Source organism: Hyaena hyaena, unplaced genomic scaffold (assembly GCF_003009895.1).
Source record: "Hyaena hyaena isolate Hyena2069 unplaced genomic scaffold, ASM300989v1 scaffold_353, whole genome shotgun sequence".
Taxonomy (NCBI): Eukaryota; Metazoa; Chordata; class Mammalia; order Carnivora; family Hyaenidae; genus Hyaena; species Hyaena hyaena.
The window spans coordinates 1,054,978-1,076,201 of NW_024080987.1; the positions used below are offsets into that span (position 1 = coordinate 1,054,978).

The 21,224-nt window shown below is 34.7% G+C and overlaps 1 protein-coding gene across 2 annotated transcripts in view; it reads left to right on the top strand.

Annotated features, from left to right (window-relative positions):
• KANSL1L (KAT8 regulatory NSL complex subunit 1 like) overlaps window positions 1-21,125 on the top strand; it is a 137,906-nt gene extending 116,781 nt beyond the window's left edge. The window contains exons 8-15 of one of the 2 annotated variants that reach the window (XM_039249978.1): window positions 1,941-2,048; window positions 10,407-10,535; window positions 12,841-12,959; window positions 13,926-14,050; window positions 15,478-15,532; window positions 16,687-16,799; window positions 18,770-18,938; window positions 19,755-21,125. In XM_039249978.1, the coding sequence (XP_039105909.1) occupies window positions 1,941-2,048; window positions 10,407-10,535; window positions 12,841-12,959; window positions 13,926-14,050; window positions 15,478-15,532; window positions 16,687-16,799; window positions 18,770-18,938; window positions 19,755-19,985 (1,049 nt within the window). In that variant the 3' untranslated portion in view covers window positions 19,986-21,125. The remainder of the gene's footprint in view (window positions 1-1,940; window positions 2,049-10,406; window positions 10,536-12,840; window positions 12,960-13,925; window positions 14,051-15,477; window positions 15,533-16,686; window positions 16,800-18,769; window positions 18,939-19,754) is intronic. The other variant, XM_039249979.1, reaches the window with a different exon arrangement.
• The last annotated feature ends 99 nt before the right edge of the window (window positions 21,126-21,224 follow it).

Below are 21,224 nucleotides of genomic sequence, written 5' to 3' on the forward strand. Positions count from 1 at the left end.
TTTTTTTGTTTTGTTTTGTTTTTTTAATCAGTATTTGAGTGGTTTCTTAGCTACATAATACTTTGAAGTAAGTTCCTGGCAGGAGCTATGTTATTCCATCTTTGAGGAAACCTTAATAATAGAAAGAAACAATAATAAGCCCAACATTTGGGCTTAGCAATACCTATAAGCACATTACATTTTTTTTATTTCAACAACCGTATGAGAATACATAGCTGTCCTCTTTATCTTACATGCAAGAAAATTGAAGCTAAGAGATTTTAAATTACTATTTCAAGATTATACAGCTAATAAATGATGGAGGTAGGATTTGATGTGAGGTAGTCATACTCCACAGCCACACTCCTAACCTTTCTCTTTACTGCCTGCTTTCTCATTGTACATTTGTTTCTCTGAGGATAAAACCCTGAGAATTGGTATAATTATCCTTCATTTTAATCCTCTTAGGTCCCCTCCAATAAGTTAAGATTAACTTTCCTACCTACTAATTAGGGTTATTCATTTCTTCTTGCATTCATTTAATAAAAATTAAGTACATACTGCTTACTAGGTACTAAGTAGGTATTAGGAGTATAAATACAAATAAATCCTTCAAAGTACTTGCATTCTAGTTTAAGACAACTGAAGTGTAAACTGAGCAGTGTACTAAAGTGTTAAGAAATATTTTTATAAAAGCCCAAAAGTCATAGGGTGGGTGCCAAGAAAGGTATATGGATGCAACAAGGGCCTTCCCCCAGTTACGTAGTTTTCTCACAACTTATGCCGAACAGTGGTATATATAATAGGTGGTATTTTCTTTATAAAAAATAAGTGATTTTTCTTTGGAGAAATAAACTTATTTTTTGGTAATGGGAACCATTGGATTCCTAAATGTTTAAGTCACGTATTTAATTTGTATTCTTAGTTTCATTTTGTTATGTAGTTTTTGTATGATCATAGTACATAGTACTGGGACTGAAATCTTTCCTACCTCTGTTCTGTCCCTTGGGACAGACTCCATGTTGAAACTCATGAACCTATTTTGGTTAGTTTTTTTTTCCACATGAGTATGGATCTGTTATTAAAATACAGCATTTAAGAGCTTGGTTCTTCTTTGTTTAAAATCCAGACTCATCTAAGTCTGCTCTAATTTATATGTTTGTAATTATTTTTTTTCAGTAGCAAGACTTTAAATACATCAACTGCTTTATAAAATATTTGTGTCTCACGAAGAAGTTTAGGTGTCTTTATTAAATGCTTTTAAAGATGGTTTTGTTTTAGTATTCTTGATTGAAGAAAAAGAACATTTAATAAATGTGAAGTACATCTACTTTATTATTTAGCTCTTCTTTTGGTTGTAAAAATATAGAATGTAAATATAGTGAATTGAACATCTTAAGTCTATTTAAATGAAGGGAATAGTCTGGAAATGTGTTTTCATCTTTGTAAAAGTGTATTTTATGATTCATAATACTAGTAAATTAAGGGAATGTGAACCTTGGTATTTTTATAAAATGTTGCATCTGAATTATAGTGGTTTTCCCTCAAGTAATTAAAATAATGTATCTTTTAGAAACCTCATTATTTGAAATCTCAAGTTTGTGGGGGTGGGGTGGAATGAGCCAAATTTTGCTCTATGTTTTATTCAAGACCTTTGGCTGCATTTGTTCCATCTATGAATACTACTTATTAATCCTAATAATTTTAATCGTCTATTATTTTGGTTTATGAACTTGTTCATCATCAGTTTTTGCTCATTTAGAGCATATAATCAGTAATTTCCAAAGTACTGCCCTCTGTATGCTTGGAAAGAGTATTTTGCCACTTCTGATAGTTGTGACATTTCAAGCTTTTGCTTAGTTTTCTAAGCTTATATGCTACTTAGAGAAAGAATCCAATCTTAATATTTGAGTCTATAGAGAATGGTACTCACTAAAAGTACTTTTACATTCTTTTCCCAGATGTGCCTCTTCACTTTCACTTTGAAACATTGTTAAAAAAGACTGAAATAAAAGGAGATCTTGCTGAAAATAAATTAGTAGGAGACTGTGTCATATCTCCATCACCTGGTATGTCATTTACAAATCTTGTACTTTATATATCTTTTATATCTTTCAGATACTCATTGTTTTTGCTTTCCAAGGAAATAAAACTTAACAAAGGAACAAATGTAAATCCTTAATTGTTAATATTCACTTTTTACAAATTACCATACACACACAAACAGAAAATACCCAGGAGTGATCTTAAGAAATGTGATACTTACTGAATGAAAATTTTGAAATATTATTGATAAATATAAAAGAAAATCTAAATATACTTCGAGAAACAGCATTCCTAAATTAGGAATAAATTAATTCCTAAATTAATATCAATTCTTCCTATTGGTTTATAATTTGAAGTTCTAATAGATTTGGTTCCCTTAACAAAATAATTATAAAGCCCACTGGAAAGAATAAATACAGAGTAATTGCTGAAAGAAGTATTCAGAGAATTCATCTTAACACATATGGAAACAAAACAAAAATATGTAATAGTTATTAGCATAGATTTTGCATACAATTAGGAAAGTAAATCCGTGAAGCAGACTATATAAGGGAAGAATTGTAAATTCATGAGAACGTGGAGAACTATTCAGTAAGCAGTACTTGTAGTATTGTTAGTCTTTTGGAGGAAATTTTATTTACATACTTATTTCATACCATGTATCAGAATAAATTCTAGTTGGTTTCAAGAACTTGAAATAATACCCCGAAATTACAAAATAAAACTTGAAGAATTATAATGAAATAGTTTTAAGTATTATGAATGGGGGAAGGGACATTGTCTGTGCTTGGAAACAAAAGAAAATAAAGGTCAACATATTTTTACCATCTACAAAGCTAAAACCTTTCCAACATCAGAAAATTCATACAAACTGAGATAAAGTCTTTCTAGATGAAATAATCATCTACCTCAAAAAACTCAAGAATCAACTAAATGCCTATTAGAATTGGAGTCCAGAAAAGTATAGGATTTTAAAATATATTTATAGAAATCAGCAACTTTTGTAAATACCAGTAATAACCAGTTACAATATATAAAGGAATTTTTGAGATATTGACAATGAAAATATAAAATATCTAGGATTAATTAAATTTGTAAGGATCTACATGAAGAAAACTTCCCAAGTTTATTGAGGAATGCAAGGTTATGTCCCTAAATAGAAATACCCTGTTCCTATCAGAAGACAGTTTTGTAACTTAAGAATATTACTTTTCTCTAGTTTAATTTATAATGTAACTCTAATTAGAATCATGGAGGTATTCTTCTTTTGGAACAGAGTTATTCATTTATCTCAAAGAAAAAATGTTGAATAGCTAATAAAATTTTTAAAAAACAACAGTAAGAAGGAGGTATCAGACATCAAAATTATAAAGGTATAATCATTTTTGGTGCTAATGGAAGCCAGATCAAAGGAACTAAATAGCTTAGAGATAGACCCAACTGTCCAATATAAGATAAGTGTTTTTTTCCTATCCATGTGGAAAGGATGGTCTTGTCAATAAATAATAATTCTTTTGAAGCATTCCTTAAGTGCTAGTAATAGTTGGAGGAATTTATATTTGTTAATTGCTTTCATTTGTACAACTCTGTAAAGGGAGTAGTAGTATTGTTTTTCTCCTTGACTAGTTTTCCAGAAGTCGCATTTGAGTAAGTGATAGGGCCAGGATTCAAATCCAAGCAGTCTGGCTAAGCGACTCCATTTTTTAAACAAGTAAGTTTCCTTTGTAATCAATGGATTAAACAATGACTTTTGGGGAAAAAAATGAGATCTCTACCTCATACATCACATTAAAACAAATTTAAGATGGGTGAACATTAAATACATTCCAGATGGATTAAAGAGTTAAATGTTAAAAATGATGTCTTAAAAGAATTAGAAGAAAAGCTAGATGTATTTAATGATGATAATGAAAATGATAATCATAAGTAACATATACTGAGTGCTTATGCAGACACTGTGCTAAACATTTACTATTTTCTGATTATGTTAATACATTCAAACATTATAATCATCAATTCTGGCAACGCTGTGTAGTAAAAACAGAAACTAAAAAAATATTTTAGGTAGCATTAAGAATACAAACCTTTTGGAAAGTACTGGGAAATGAATGACAGTGCCCTTAAACTACATATTTTATTTTATGTTATGTTATTTTATTTTATTTATTTATGAGAGAGAGAGTGAGCGAGAGAGAGGCAGTGTGAGCAGGGGAGGGTCAGAGAGAGAGGGAGACACAGAATCTGAATAAGGCTCCAGGCTCTGAGCTAGCTGTCAGCAGAGCCCGACGCAGGACTCGAACCCATGAACTGTGAGATCATGACCTGAGCCGACCCAGGCGCCCCTAAACTACATATTTTTTACAATAAGCTCATTGAAGAAAAACAGTTTATTCACTTTCTCACAGTTAATGATTACTAAACTGTGACCTGTTTACTGACCCAATACATCCATTTGTAATAACCTAGTCCAATCCTAAATATAAATATATTCATTTGTATTTACAAATATATTCATTTTAATCACTATTTGTGTTAATGGAAAATTGGAAACAAAGAGCATAAGTAAGATGTGATTAACCACCACAGTGGAACATATAGCTTTTCAAAATATCTCAAAAGATCATGTAAGGATGGAAACATCAAAGACTGTTAAGTGATAGAAAAGGACAAAACAGTTTTACTTTTGCATACGGTCTGATTATAACCATGTAAAAATGTTCATTCTTCTTTCAACCAAATGCAACATGTGGGCCTTTTGGGGATCCTGATTTGAACAGCTCACCTGTACAAGCACACACAATTTTTGAGATAATAAAAGTTTGAAATGTGAACATGCAAGGCTGTTGAATATTAGTGAATTAATTTTGTTAAGTGTAATGCATGTGGTTACATAAGCACATACATACTTTTTTCTGTTTGTTAGAAATTGAAGCTCACACATACGTCCATGACAATATATAAGATAGACTGTCCAGGATTTGCTTTAAAATAGGCCAGCAAAAAGAAAGTTGGTGGGGAGAAAGATGAAACAAGCTTGTTCACCAGTTGGTGATGAATATAGGTACAGGATAGTTCATTCTTCTCTTCCTCATTTGTATTTGTTGAAATTTTTCCACAGTAAAAATTAAAAAAAAAAAATTGGAAAGCACTAAGGACGAGCAGCAGTTGCCTATGCTTAGGGAAAAAAGACTAAAGAAATACAGGAAAATATAGGTTATGTGCAGGTAACTTTTCATGATATAATTCTACTACTTTAAATTTTTCCTGAGTCTGATCTTAGAAAAAGAAAAAAAGTGTATGCATGAAGATGATTATTTTAAGAATGACCGTAATAGAAATATCGTGATACCAATAACCAGCTCTAATAGCTAGGGAATGGTTAAGTTATATTATCTTTAAACAGAGGAATATTAGACAACCATCTGAAAAAAATAATTTGTAGTGAATTATCAAATTTGAAAAATACAATTGTACATATATTTAAATGAAACTACATTTGAAATGTGAATATGAAATGTATGCATGTGTCTGACTGACAGAATATGCAAAAGTGAAACTATATGCTGTTAGATAAGTGAGATTCAGTGATTATATTTTTTCTAATGTTCTGTTATTTGACTTAAAAAGATAGGGCATTGTAAATGTGTTAGGCACAGAATTAATGGTGACTTACCAGTGATGCAATGACATGCTAGTTAGGAGGAATTAAGAGCTAGGAAGGGAAGACATTTGAGGTGAGTGCTTCAGTATTCTTAGGCAAATCATCAAGATATTCTTCTTTATCTCCATCTCTCCTTCCTTCTTTTCTTCCCCTACCACTCCCAACCCAAATAATTAAGAGTTAATTAGGTTTCATCCTATAAAAGCATGTCTGAAATAGTTATTTTCTTTTATTATTAGTGATTTCTGTAGAATTAAGTAAAACTAGAGTTCAACATTTATTGATCATATACTCCGTGCCAGGCAGACTAAGTGCTAAGGAATCAAAGGTGAAACACAGGGAATCAAAGAAATTATAATGTAATAGGGGGAAGCAGACACACAAATAACTATTAAAATGTGAACACAGATATGACAAAAATATTCTAAAAAGAAGAGGAAGTGTAGAACCCTCTGCCTAGAGGAAGACAGAGTGATGGGGAAAGGGCAAGAGCAACTCCAGAAAAATGGTGATGCCAAGCGTAGTTTTAAATATTCAATTGAAATTTAGAGGAGGAGTAAAGTGTTCCAAATCATAGTTTCTCAAACTTTTATGTGCAGTTTACTTGGGGGATATTGTTAGAATGCAGATTCTGGTTGAGTAAGCCTGGAATGGAGTCTGTTTCTGGATTTCTGTCAAAGTCCCAGGTAATTAAAATGCTTTGGACCCATATTGGTTTTAAAATAGAAACCAAGATGTGATTTGTCACAGAGCCATAAAGCAGGGTGAGGTGTTCAAGTATATACAGAATGCCTAGTATTCTTACAGTGTAAACTGTGTGAAGGTAAGTAGATGGGTGTTTGCAAGCTTTGCCACAGAGTTTGTGTTTATCCTCTGTTGTCCAGTAGAATTGGCAATTAAGAAACCACAGCTGCCTTCAGGTAACAAGTAGGAAAAAGACAAATTGCAGTGGATAGGAAGTGAATGATTAGTTGCTAATCATGAGGAAATACCAGGCCAATTAAGGGCCTGTACTCATCAAAACATACAGTCATGAAAGACAACAGTGGAATGGTTTCAGATATAAGAAAACTTTAGAGATATGACAATTAAATGTGGAATGAACAGAATTCTCTATAAATAACATTATAGGAATAATTGGTGACATTCTATTAAGTCCATAGTTAGCTGATAGTATTAATTTGATTTTGATAGTTATATATCTATGTAAGAGAATGCCCTTGTTTTTGAAAAATACATATTGATAGAGAGGTACATCATGTCAGCAACTTAATTTCATTGGAGTTCAGAAGGATAAAGCAAATACGGTAAACAACATTTGCAGAATTCTGAGTAAAGGCTACATGGGACTTCTTTTTACTATGCAAGTCTGAAATTGTCAAAATGAAGTTTATTTTTTAGTGGACAGATGAAAGGAGTGGTAGTGCCACAATCCACACAAACAAGCCAAAAAAAACCCCTAGGGCTCAGGCTTCTTCACCTACATGTCCTCATATCTAAGCCCATTGTCATTTTGATCATAATCATTTCAGATATGCTCCTGTCTTCATTTCTACCACTTTCACAGGCCAACCTAACGATCCCTTGTCTATACTGCTGAAATAGCCTAATCAATTATTTCCTAAATTATTTCAGTTTAGGAAAAGATCAATTATTTACTATAATCCCTGAAGCTAGTGATCTTTTCAAAATGAAAAGCTACTTATGTCACAACTGCTCTGCTCACCCACATTCCTTAAACTATTTGAAAGTATTATAGGGGGACCCCCTAAAGCCCTACCCCACACAGGATGGCTCATACCTGCTTCATGGCTCTTTTTCACCATCCTTCCTCACTCTAAACTACCTAGCTTCTGTTCTGTTGCCAGATTTATCTGGATCCCTGTTGGGACTCTACATTCTCTTCCCCCTTGCCAATCAGCTATTTCTGTTCATATTTGAGATCTATGACTTTACCTGGGGGCACTTTTCCTAGAGCTCTCTTACTAGCTCTGTTACATACTCCCATTAACTTCTCTAAATAGTACTTCTCTTTTCTATTACACATTGGTTGCAATTTTTGAGATAATGCCTGTAAACTCCATTAGGGGCAGGGATCATGACTCCGCTCACCAGTGTCCCTAGGGTACTTGACATGTAATTAAGTCTGTATAAAGTTAATAAATGAAAGGGAAGGTAGGAGACAAGGAGACACATGGGTCAAGGTATGTTTTAGGATAGAATCTAGGAGAGGATTTTGGAGAGCAAGAAATGAAAGGCTAAGAGTTATCATAAATAGGTGAAGAGAATGTATACTTTTTCAATTGTCATATTTCCTACTGTTCCAAGATTCCAATACAGCCTCACAAAAGACATTAAATGAGGGAAAGGAAGTGTAAGGAAAATAATTAAAATTCAGTAAGATGTATCACCTTAGGGAAGGTTGAAGTTTCCTCAATAATTTTGATTTGCTTTTAGAAAAAAAGTAAAGTGAAGAATTGCTTTTAGAAGAGAAGAGTGAATTGACTGGGACTTGTTTGAAAATACTCCAGAAATGTTTCCATTAAAACAAGAGAGAGCATTCTTGGAATACCTGCCCATACCAGGCACATACACATTTAAAACTTCACAGATACAGTTACCCCTTTCTAGAAATGAGTTTAGAATTATGCCTGCCATCTTATTTTGTTTTCTATGTGACATCTTTTTCTGCATTCTTTGGGTGGTAAGAAATCTTGGGGCCATCTTAGAATTCTGCCATTTTTCCTGAGATCTTTAAAGTCACTGTTCTGTTTTCCGGTAGCTAGTTTTGCCTTGTCAGTTTGATCATTTCTTTGCAGTAACCTTATCCCTTTTCTGCTAAGTTTTAGGATATCTTCATTGTGATGTGCTGTCAGATTAGAATTTTCCCACTTGTCTTGACCATCAAGCGAGTTCTTGAAATCTTAGGTTTAATATTTTTTTTGATTTTTTGATTTTTATTGATTATGAAAAAACTTTGGTCAATCATTTCTTCAACGTTGGATCCCATTCATTGTTACCCAGTTTTGGTTTGACTCCCCTCCCCATATTTCCCATCACTTTATTCCTCTTAGTTGTACAATTCTGTTAACCTAGATTTTGATGGTTAGCCAGTGTCCATTCTATTATTCAGCCTAGTTAGTGATGGTTGTTTTTAAATTTGAATAATTATTTTCTGTTTCTGAGGGCTCTCCAATGGGGCCTTTTGCCTGTTTCTTTTGGCAATGTTAGTTTTTTTTTAGTCTTGTTAACTGCATTCCGTGAATCCATTCACTACTACTTGAGATGGTTCATTTGTACATCTTGTCTTTAATAGTGTTGGTATTCAGATTTTTGGACCCTTTTGTTCTCACCTTTAAAGTTCATAACTCACTATTAAGACTGTTCTGCCACTGCTCTATATGGGATCATTTTGACGAATTGGTAGACATTGCACTGTATACTGTTTTCAGGAGCAGTTAGGGTCAGGCAGGACATATTTCAAAGTGAGGCACTTGGGCATTGCTTTCTCATCCATTTCTCTGCTTGGCTCAGATTTTGTTACCTTAAGACAATCTCAAGGGGTATGGCTGAGAAGTTGGTATGTGTAGTCATCCTATCAGATAACCGTCCCATCTGGGTAATTATTTTCCATAATCCTTTCCTACAGGTGTAGAGCACCTTTGATGGTCATATTTTTGTGGCAGCACTTTCCCATGTGTTTTTGCATTGATTGCTCTCCAAATTCCATGTGGTATTAGTCTTTCAGAGATTCCTTACAAATTCTGCTTTACTCACAAGTTCCCTTTTATTGCTTACTAATGTGGATGTATACATGCAGATCTCTGTGTTGCATCTATGTATAAAACTTCTATTATTTTTAGGGTGCCTTGCCATCTTGAAACCAGAGTCCGGTTACTGTTGGTAGACAATCATACTCTATTTTTCAGTGTTGGTGAGAATTTGGCATGTAGGCCTTCATTTCTTTTTCCATTCCTTTACACATCTCCAACCCCTTCAAAAAAGAAGCCAATTTGGTTATTAATCCAGTACTGGAAATATGGGGTTTAGATCAACAATGATCATGAAGAAACTAACATTTATTAAATACGTAGGGTATATCTCTTCCTAATGACCATTATAGGGATTAACTCATTTAATCCTCATAATCCCATGATTGCTACACTTATCCCTATTTTACAGATAAGGCAACTGAGGCACAGAGACATTAAGTGACCTAAAAGTTTTAGAAAATACATTGCTTTTAAAATTGAAAGAATGGTGCTAGGTACCATCCATTTGATGAAATCTGGTTCTTGCTCTCAAGAGGTCCCAGTCTGTTTTAATTCTGTAGGGTCTTACTTGATCCTGAATTATTTTCACATTTAAGGGTGAGCAGGGCCTAACTTAAGGATTCAGATCATGTTCAGGCAACATTTACAGATGTAAACCAACCTTCTTTATAAAACTTTGCAATTTAGAAGACTTCAAGAACAGGTCACCTTTTCATCCCCTTCAAATAATGGAGCAACTAAATGAAATTGGACACGTATCGAAGATGTTTTTTAAGGAATCTTATTATGGGCATTTTCAGCGTAGGATCATTCCATTTTGGTATATAAGTATCTCATATGTAATTCTGAAGTGGTGAATTAATGTTCTGCAATGTTATAAGAAATTAACACGTTCATTATCTGTGTCAAGGGAAAGAAACTTCACATTTCCTTTCTATTTGTTTTAGTACATAATACTTCTCTGAATCAATGGAGAAATGGATATTCTCCTACATGCAAGCCTCAGATAAGGTCAGAATCTTCTGTACAGCTGTTCCAGGGAAGAAAGAAAAGACACTTGAGTGAAACAGCATTAGGTAGGTTAAAACAAGAATATGAGCACTAGTACTAAAAACTGAAAATAAATTCTGATCCTCAAAGAACTACTGCTTCATGGGAGTTTATAATCCAGAATAATCACTAATTACACAAAATATCCATGGTCCTATAAACATTACAGCATAGTCAATTCAGAATGGTCTGTGGACTGGGCATCCATCCATTAATGGCAATTAAGGGTTTCCTTCCTACTTTCCCTCTCCAGAGTTATCTTCTGCTGTCTTCCTGGATAGAACTTAAGCTTCCAAGGTTGTGTTCTGGACTCCAAATATGTCAGTACAAAGTTACCTTATAGAAACGTATTACCACTTCTGGTACTGTCAATTCGCTGAAGCTTCCTTAGAATTTTGAGAAATTGGCTGAGATCCACCAAAGGTAACTCAGCCAAGTAGTTCAGTTCTCTTACGAACTTATAGTTACAAAATGGTCAACAGGTATCTTTGAAACTAGAACTCTTCTAATAATACAAAATGGGGTTTGTTGCGGGGACTTGGGACTATCAAATGGTTTCCAAAATTAGTACAAATAATGATTTAAAAATAAAATCAGGAAACATATTTAAATAGAAAATGATCTATATACTTTTTTGGTTCTCGTTCATTGTTCCAGTGGACAGAACACTGTTTTCAAGTGTCCCCCAGATATGTCAATATACCCCCAAATTTAGAAACAGCATTCAAGATGTGCTGGACTGTAATTATACTTGATGAATTTAATACACTGATCACTTCAGTCTCTAGAAATCACACCCTAACAGCCCAAGCCACTACCTGATTGTCCCTACCTGAGGACGTGGCGTGGCACAGAATTAAACTCCTGGCCACATCCAGAGATTCCATTGTGCTTTTTAGTGCCTCGATCTTAACACCAAGAGTAACCTAGCTTTTGAGGAACTAACATACATGTAGAGATCTTCCTCTCTCGACTTACAACAGGGTTATATCCCGAAAAACCATGGTAAGTTGAAAGTATCTTGAGTCAAGATTTAATACACCTAACTTACCAAACACCATAGCTTAGCCTTTAATGTGCTGAAAACACTTAAATTAGCCTACAGTTAGGCAAAATCCTCTAACACAAAAGCCTATTTTATAATAAAGTGTTGAGTATCTTCTACCATTTATTCCATACTGTGATAAAAGTGAGAAACAGAATGGTTGTATGGGTACAGAATGGTTTTAAGTGTATTGACTATTTATCTTCATGATCACATGGTTGACCAGAAGTTGTAGCTTGTTGCCCAGCCTAACGGTATCTTACCACATACTGCTATCTCAGAAAAAGGTCAAAATTCAAGGTACGGTTTCTACTGAATGCATGCCACTTTAGGACTATCATAAAGTTGAAAAATCCTAAGTAGAGCCATTGTTAAGTTGGGGCCTATCTATATACCAGCACAGGAAAACTTGCATCTTTTAATAAGAACCACTATGAAATTCAGATGACCTAAAATATAAAATGTTTCACCTGAATTGATCTAACTTCATAACTTCAAGTTTGATGGGAATACAAGAATAGAACAAATAAGTGCTACTCTATAAAGAACTACATAACTCCCTAAAGTTCAGGATAGCTGGTCTCCTTAACAAATACCATGAAAAACAAACTCTTCTAGATTGTAAGAAACCTAAAAGACAATAACCAGTTTCAATATTTGAAGAAACTACTAACCATAAAGGACATTTTTTAACAACTAGAAAAATATAAATATAGACTGAGTATTAGAGTTTATATTACATAGGAAAATACTTTTTAAGATCAGTGTTAAAGTAAAATAAACAAGGGCAGTAAACAAGTGAATATATACATATATATTCACAATCCAGGCACCAAAACAAATGGAAAAATATTTTCCTAAGTAATTATAAGTTAGTACTATAATGTATTAGTAGAAAAAGTCTCAGTAGTGGTCAGAAGATCAAGTTAAGGAAATCTCCCAGGAATTAAAACAAAAAGGCAAAGAAAATGAACAGAGAAAATTAAGGGGCAAGTCTCTGGAGGTTAACATCCAAATAGGCATTACAGAAAACATGAAGAGTCAAAACAAGGAATGAGATTTAAAAAATCAGATATACTGGATAAAAAGTTGTCAAGACCCAAGAAAATGAAAATGTGACAGAACCGTGGGTAATATTTTTTTTCATTTCCTTAATTTTTTGTTTTTGATAAATTTTAAAAATAAAAAGATCACACAGATAAGGAATGTTGTCTAATTACAAAGTAATCTTAACACCTATCATCATGTTTAATGTATGACATTCTCAATGGTTCTTTCCATGGCAGGAGAAAGAACTAGACTTGAAGAATTTGCTTTTCAACGCACAGAACCAGGATCCCATAGCAGTTTTACTGCTGTTACTAATGTCAATGTTATATCAAGAAGCCAGAATTCATCATCACAAGTAGGTTTTTTGGTATACTGAACTCTGAAATTGCTTGTAGACTTTTAAAACTGGCCAGCAAAAAACTTAGATTTTGCTAATCTTTAGTAGCCTTATTTTACGTGTACATACTGGCCTACTTAGGTTTTTGTTTGGTTTTGAGAGAGGGAGGGCAGGAGAGGACAGAAGGGGCAGAGGCAGAGAGAGGGGAGGACTGAGGACCGAAAGTGCCTCTGTGCTGACAGCCGAGAACCTGATGCAGGGATGCAACTCACAAACCTCGAGATCATGACCTGAAGTCAAGACGCTTACCAACTGAGCCACCCTGGTGCCCCTAGAGTGATCTTCTTAGGAAGCAATAAATTTGATTAAACTTTTTTACTAGTGAGCTAACTGCTCAGCAATCCTTGATTGTGGCTTTTTCTTTCCTGTGAAAAACTGTCACAACCATCCCTAGTCCTTACCATGAAGCTAAATATAGTCTTGCTAATAAGGATCCAGCACTTGTGGTGTTACTATTTTGTCATCTGGTCAGAGTAGGGGTTAAAAGGTGAAAGGGTTTAGAAGAAACTGTAAAGCTCAGGGATGAGGAACACATAAATGAAGATTGCAAAAAATGATCTTTACTAAATGGCACACCAAATATTTCATATTCTTTCCTAATAAGAAGTGTTTGTTAAATGATCATTTCCTTGGCAATGGGTGCTTTATGATAACCTCTGGTAAGAGTTTGGCATTTTAATGTTTTTTTATGGTCTTAAAAACAGGCTTATATGTGTAAAAACACAAATGTACACTGCACACCTGCCAAAGAGATTGTGTTGTTTTACCAAAGATATGTGTGCTTGTTTTTCTTAACATTTTATAGTCCACTCTATCATATTTATAAAACATGTATGCAGTACACCTATTATAGTCCTCACGAAAGGAAGGCATCACAGAGGTAACGAGATACTGTTGTAAAACTGCTGCACTCATACTTTGCAGAATACTGCGCGACGGAGACTGAGGAGTGAGAGCTCTTATGACATTGATAATATCGTGATTCCCATGTCATTAGTTGCCCCAGCTAAGTTAGAGAAACTCCAATATAAGGAAATACTTACTCCAAGGTATGTATACTTACATCTTTTTATTGTCTCTCTTCTTGAGTAAACTTAAATTTTCATAGTGAAGTTAAAATTAATGAAAAGAAGATGCTTTCTCCCTTCTACTTACAGAACCATGGAGGGAAAACGGTGAAAGAAACCTTTACATTACTCATGCTGGAAAAAAAGTGCCATATATTGTCACTCTACTTGTCAGTTCTTATTAAGAATTGGGAATTCCTAAGACTTAACTTACTTTAATGCTCACAGTCCTTTTCTAAATGTTTAGTTATCTTTTATGTCTATACGGCACTAAAAGGTACTTTAGGAATGTAAATAAGTATAGTAACAATCCTTGCTCTTTAAAATGCAGTTTTGTAGATGATTGCAAAGAGTTCAAAGAAAGCAACTACCTTTGCAAGGGGTAATCACTGCAAGACAATAACACCTGTGACAACAAAAATAAGATTCTGATATATTGCCAAGTCAGCAATATATACACCGTATTAGCGGGACGTCACGAAGGAGAGAAAAAGAAAGTTTATTCACACAGGGAAACCGCAAGAAAGGCACACAGATAAGTGTGCAAGGCTAAGCTAGAGACCAAGCTTTTGTGTAGGGTGATAAAGTTATGGCTACAAGAGAAACTGGAATCGCATTAAAGGTCCCTGAATGCCATATACAGATCTGCCTCCTAGTGGCAGTGAAGTTAGTCAAGGAGTTTTGTTTTTAGCAATGATGAAAGCAGTTTCTTAATGTGAATCTGGCACCAGAAAGTAGATAGAAGATGGTAGAAACAGACATAAGCTCAGTGTCAACTACAGTAATCCCTCCCCTCTCTATATTAGCTGATTTCAAATTCTCTTATTCCTAATTACTTTGAGGTATTAAGAACTCTTAATTCTAGGAGGTATCATGAGAAATCCCACAGAACCTGTTGAGACATTCTACAGAAGTAAGGAGTACCATTGACGGTTATGATGTTCTACAGCACGATGTTTTCTCAATTGACACTGGTAGGCTGCAGCGGGCTGGATGTGTTGGCTGTTTAAATAGAGGAGTTCTGTGATCCAGTGGTTAAACTCAAGAGGCCGTGCTGGGTGTCTTCACACAAAGAAATTGGCAAATGCTCAAGTCGGGTTTTTTGTTTTTTCTTTCCTGCCAAGCCACTGTGTCACCATCTATTGACTTAATTCAAAATTAGTATATTCTTAGGCATAAAATGCAGCTACACAGAAGAGACTGTTGTTCACTGTAAGGCCAAAAGTAACATCTCATTTTCTTGTCTATTTTTCATAAGATAAACTTTCTTAAAAAAAGTATGAAAACACAACCATTTGAATTGTGGAAGTCCCAAGGAAAGAAAACAGTACTGCATTAGCTGTGCTTAGAGAATACAATTCCTTACACTTAGATTAACATAAACTGAAACTGGTTTGTATCTTCAACAGCTGGAGAATGGCTGTACTTCAGCCTCTGGATGAATATAATGTAGGTGAAGAAGAGGTAAGTTGCCTTTCACTTATGGATAACTGCACTGTATACATTATGAAGCCTGCTTAATTTAGTATTTAAAGAACTCAAGGGAAATACAAGCCCTTTAGCATATAGTGACCTTTTTCCCCTTATGAAAAGAAAGTTCATTAAGGATATTAATTTCATTAGGAAAATGTTTTTGTGCAAATTTAAATTTGCAAAGGCAATAACATATAAACAAGAAAAACATGTCATCTGCTCTCATGAATTGTTGAAATGCTGAATTTATGTTAATATTTATATTCATTCCCAGTATTAATCCTGTTTTTCTGCTGGAGATTTGGTTTTAATCTTTAGCCCTACAATGCCATATTCAAAACCTTGGGAACAAACGACTTTCGAATTTGGAAAACTTTGGACTTAAGAAAGAAGACATATAGGGAGTCTAGCATAGTTCTCATAATCAAATATGCTTCTATATGGAAATATTTATAGAAATTGGAATAACCTCATCATTCCAGATCGGGCTATGTCACCGAATGAATTATAAAAGGGACTATGAGCCTGTATGGTAAAACTTCTATTAAGAATAATTTCAGGGAAAAATATATAACCAAATAAATTTGAAAGTGATGGTCTGGAGAAGCTGTATTATGTAAGGTATTTTGTTTCTATCAAATCTTTTCATGCCCACTGTTCATCAACTACCAAATCAACTTTTTAATGAATTCTTCCCTAGTTCAGAATGATTCTAGCAAGGAAACCCAACTTCTTAAACCACTATACTAGAGTCTTAGAAGCTCTGATAAGTCATTAGTTACATTAATTTCCATTTTTCTCAGTTCTACTTTTCTTTGATATTAGCATGTACCTAAAACAGTGTACTCCATAAAGGGCAATCAAATACAAACCTTTGAATGAGTTAAGCATTAAGAATTTTTTATACAAAGCACTGTGAACCTATCTGTAATCTAGGTAAGTTTTCAAACATGACCCAATAGTAAAAAAAAAATTAAAAAGGTCACTCCCTCGATTTTGGAATTTGAAGTTCATCTCGTTAACACTTGTTCTCTCAATTTAGACTGCATTTACTTTAGAGTTTTCTTCCTATATTGTTCTCTTGATGAGGAATTGTTGTCATATTTCAAAATGTTTCTGATAAAAGAAAAACTTTCTAATTCCAGGTAGAAGATCTTTCTGATGAAGTCTTCTCCCTAAGACACAAAAAATATGAAGAGAGAGAGCAAGCCAGATGGTCACTATGGGAGCAAAGCAAGTGGCAGAGAAGAAACAGCAGGCAGGTGTTATCAATTTAAAAGCCAAAACCATGAAATCCATGTAGAATTAACAAAATTCTGCATGAATATTGAGGAAGACCACTAAAAAGAAGAAAATTTACTGTATAACATCAGTTATTTGTCCACAGGAGGGAAACACTGCATTTACTGAGCTTACATTCAAAATATATTTTAGCTGGGACACCTGGGTGGCGCAGTCAGTTAAGCATCCAGCTCTTTTGATTTTTGGCTCAAGTCATATCTCAGTTTCATGAGATTGAGCCCCGTGTTGGGCTCCACACTGATAACATGGAGCCTCCTTGGGATTCTATACCCCTCCCCAACTCATGCTCTCTCTATGTACACATTTTGGCTAATTACAGAGGAATGAAATGAGCTTCCTTATTTTCCTCCACTCAAGCTTACTGTCACCGTGAGGAACAGATTTAACTCAGCAAATAATGTGAAAATTCTCCCTAGATAAAGTAGGTCATTTCAGTGTACTGTAATAGCAGACCTTACACTAGGGATTAGAATCTGGGTGATCTATTTTAACATACCCACTTAAAAAAATATATTATTTTTTTAAAAATTTTCTCAAGAAATCTGTCTAGTCTAAGACACAGATGTTCCAGGATACCTGGGTGGCTCAGTCAGTTAAGGGTCAGACTTCAGCTCAGGTCATGATCTAAAGGTTCGTGGGTTCAAGCCCTGCAGTGGGCTCTGTGCTGACAGCTCAGAGCCTGGAGCCTGCTTCAGATTCTGTGTCTCCCTCTCTCTCTGCCCCTCCCCTGCTCATGTTCTGCCTCTCTCTTTCAAAATAAACAAACATTTAAAAAGTTAAAAACAGATGGTCTAAAATACTTTGAATATGATTTTTGGGGAGGGAGGATTAAATCCTAAAAACATAATTAGTAATTTTATATTTGAGAAAGTCCACAGTATTTTATATTTACATTTCAGTGTTTTAATACAGCCAAAACTCCAAAAAGAAGATCAAGAAGTCTAGTAGTCACTAAATTTAACATGGCAGCATCTCTCATTTACTTAGTACAGTTGACCCTCAAACACAGGTTTCAACTTTGTGGTTTCAACTGTGTGGGTCCCCTCACAGATTTTTAAATGTATGGCACTATGCATGTATTTTCTCTTCCTTATGATTTTAATAAATTCCTTTTCTAGCTTACTTTAAGAATACAGTGTATAATACATACACAAAATGTGTGAATCGACCGTTTATATTATTGGTAAGGCTTCCTGGTCAACAGTCAGCTATTAGTAGTTAAGTTTCAGGGAGTCAAAAGTTATATGTGAATTTTCGAATGCACGGGGGGTTGGTGCTCCCAACTCCTGTGTTAGTCAAGGGTCAGCTGTACTTTTATTTTTTAAGTAATCTCTACACCCAATGTGGGGCTCAAACTCACAACCCTGAGATCAAGAGTTACATGCTCTACTTACTGAGCCAGCCAGGTGCCCCTCAGCTGTATTTTTAAAACACATTTCTCTCTTTAGGTCTGAAAATATCCAGGTTTGTTGTCGATCCTTATTCCAAGAGTTGTCTTAACACACATATAAAACTCAATTGTCATCTTTCCCCACATTCCAGAGATAACTTTCTAGGAGTACAGAGGAAAATGTGAATCGAGTCCTACATGGATGACATGATAAGTGTCCTATAAGACTCCTGGAACTCCAAAAGACTGTAAGGGTCAAGTAACTGTCCTTTCTTATTTAAAAACAAAACACAATTCCCTCCTTAAAATCCCAAAACCCACTATTATAATTTGGCAGCCTCATAAAACAGTACGTATCAAATACTGTTTACGTCTTTGAGGAAAGCATCAGGAGGATCGGCAAATGAATTTTTAGAAATCTTTTGGGCAGAACTGTTTAAAGCAAAGCCACCAAGTTAAACTGACTTAGGGGTTGTTCATAAAATGTTAAGACCTCAAGAAATAATAATTAAATATTTTCTTGATTTTCTTACTAGAGCTTACAGTAAAAATGTTGAAGGACAGGACTTGCTTTTGAAAGAACACCCTAACGACTGTAGTGGCGGTCGGCACCGTGCTGCCGAGAGTCCTGCTGAGCCTCTTCCAGAGAGCCTGGATCTGAGTGCACAGGGCTCACCTTCCTTAAATGAAAGTCAAGACCTCAAGGCAAGTATGACATACGTGACTAGTGAAACCTCTTTTTAAATGCCTCTAAACCTTTCTAAAAACCGTTTGTAGAAACTGCCCGTTGCCAATTAACAAATCCAGTATTGACTGCTGGGTACAAATCAGAGGATATGTATTCCAACATTCTAGTTCCATCACTAATTATAAACAGCTCATCTTTTCAAAGAACATGTCAGTATCTAATTCCACCTACTCATCTATTAGGAAATGGGGATTCTATCAAAGTTTCATCACAACACAAATCTGATTAGAGAGAATAGCACCTGGCACACAGCAAATGTCAGCTGCTAGTTCTCTTCATTTTATAAAAGATTTTTACCTGTCTCCCCATAGATCCAGTTCTTACCTCACGGGGAGTGATTTCTAACACACCATGTATAAATTTTTGCACTGTTCTTCAGAAGTAGGTGTTGAAAAAGAAGAACTGTATCTAGAACAGAGAGCAGAAACTCTAAAAATTAATAGGCAAATCGTAGAAAGCTCCAGGAAGGAAAAGTCAACAGATGTCTGTTAATAGATATGGAATGAAAATGGAGACACTCAAGTAGATCAAAACACCTTTAAAGAGGCTTTTCCCAAAGTGCTCCGGTGCTGATAAGGAGGACCCAGTGCCCTAAGCATTTCCTCTTTGTGGGAGGGCGAGGTGAAAAGATAGTTCCCAAAGGTCTCTAAACAGTTCCCAGTATGTTCCATTTGAGTTGCTAGATATTTAGATCCAAATGAAAATGTGTACGTTTATATGCTAAAGAACCAGACAATAAGTTGAAACTTAACTGAAAAGGTTTTCTCTTTCAGTCTCTGTGGTGGGAACGACGGACTTTTCCACTGAATGATGAAGACACAGAAGCCTTATTATGTCAAGATGAAAAAAAGGATCATAGTGAAAGTTCAAGCCCAGTTTTCCGTGGAGAAGTCTTCTGTACTAGTGCACCAGAGAACAGTCACCATCCAAAAAGGCAAACAGACAAAATGGAAGAATACAAACCTTTAGGTCTAGGACTTACTCATGTGAAAAAAAACAGGTGACAGGGAACAGGTTAGAAAAGTATGTAACTGAATGGAAAACAGGAGGAAAAAATGAGCCCTGTTCTCCATCCCCCACCCCTTCCGTCACAGTTCCAGAGTAAGAGCATGTGCTGCATGTACTAATCTTTTATGCTGTTGTAAAACAGGCAAGGTAGATCTTTTTTTCCTTGAACCACAGGAATAACCAGCTTTTCACCTGCAGACAAGTGCTAGTCATTTGTGTTTATGATGCAAATCACAAGCACCAGAAAATTAACTGCTGCAACTTGATGTTAAATCATATTACTGGGTAAATAATTTTTAAAAGACTTCATACCCACGTACACATACGTACATACATACACAGATACACCTGTGCATCAGATTACAGCTCTTTTTTCTAGATGTTTCTATGTAATTTCTATGGTAATTCATTAAATTTGCCTCAGAAATAGCTCAGAATATACAAATGTGTGTGTATAGAGCACATACACGTACACACATGTAGTTTTAAAAACACTGGCAGTGACCACTCCACTTGAAATGCATGTATGAGTTATCCCATGAAAAGTTAAGCTGCACTGTAAAGCACAGGTTTCCAGTGATTATGGAGAGGGAATTTTTTTTTTTATTTTTAAACATGTTTAACCAATAGAAGTTATATATGGAAATTTCTATACCAGATAACACAATATGCCTTTTATTTGAAATCACTGTTATCTGTTGGACCAAGTACAGGTCATTTTCTATTCACTCCTAACAGATTAAGACAAGCAAAGCAGAGTTAAATATTGGTCTAATTTTAAAACTTGAGCTTTATCTATTTTATGTATCTCATAAAGAGAAGACCCCCAGTTAAAATGAGCAACAAACAGGAGAGTAAAAAATGTTGTATTTCTAGTTAATTTGGTCATTCCTTAGCCTTGCTTACTCTATTCAAACAAGCTCTATTCTTACTTGTATGCTAGAGTGAGAATTAATTAAACATTTTTAAGGGATAATGCTTCAATACTGAATACAGGGGTATACATTAAGGAAAATTCCTGTTGAAGCTATTACATAGTTGTTTCTATATAAAAGTTGAGGACAATTTATGAGTCGCTTTCTCTCATGTAAAAAAAGGTTATTCAAGTTATAGTCCCCATATAACTGACAGTCCTGGCCTCCTGGCCTTGTCTGGGGGGCTGACACCAAACTCTTGTTAGGGACTGGAAATTCTACTAGTCCTTTAAAGAAGAAAAAAAATTCAAATTCAATACT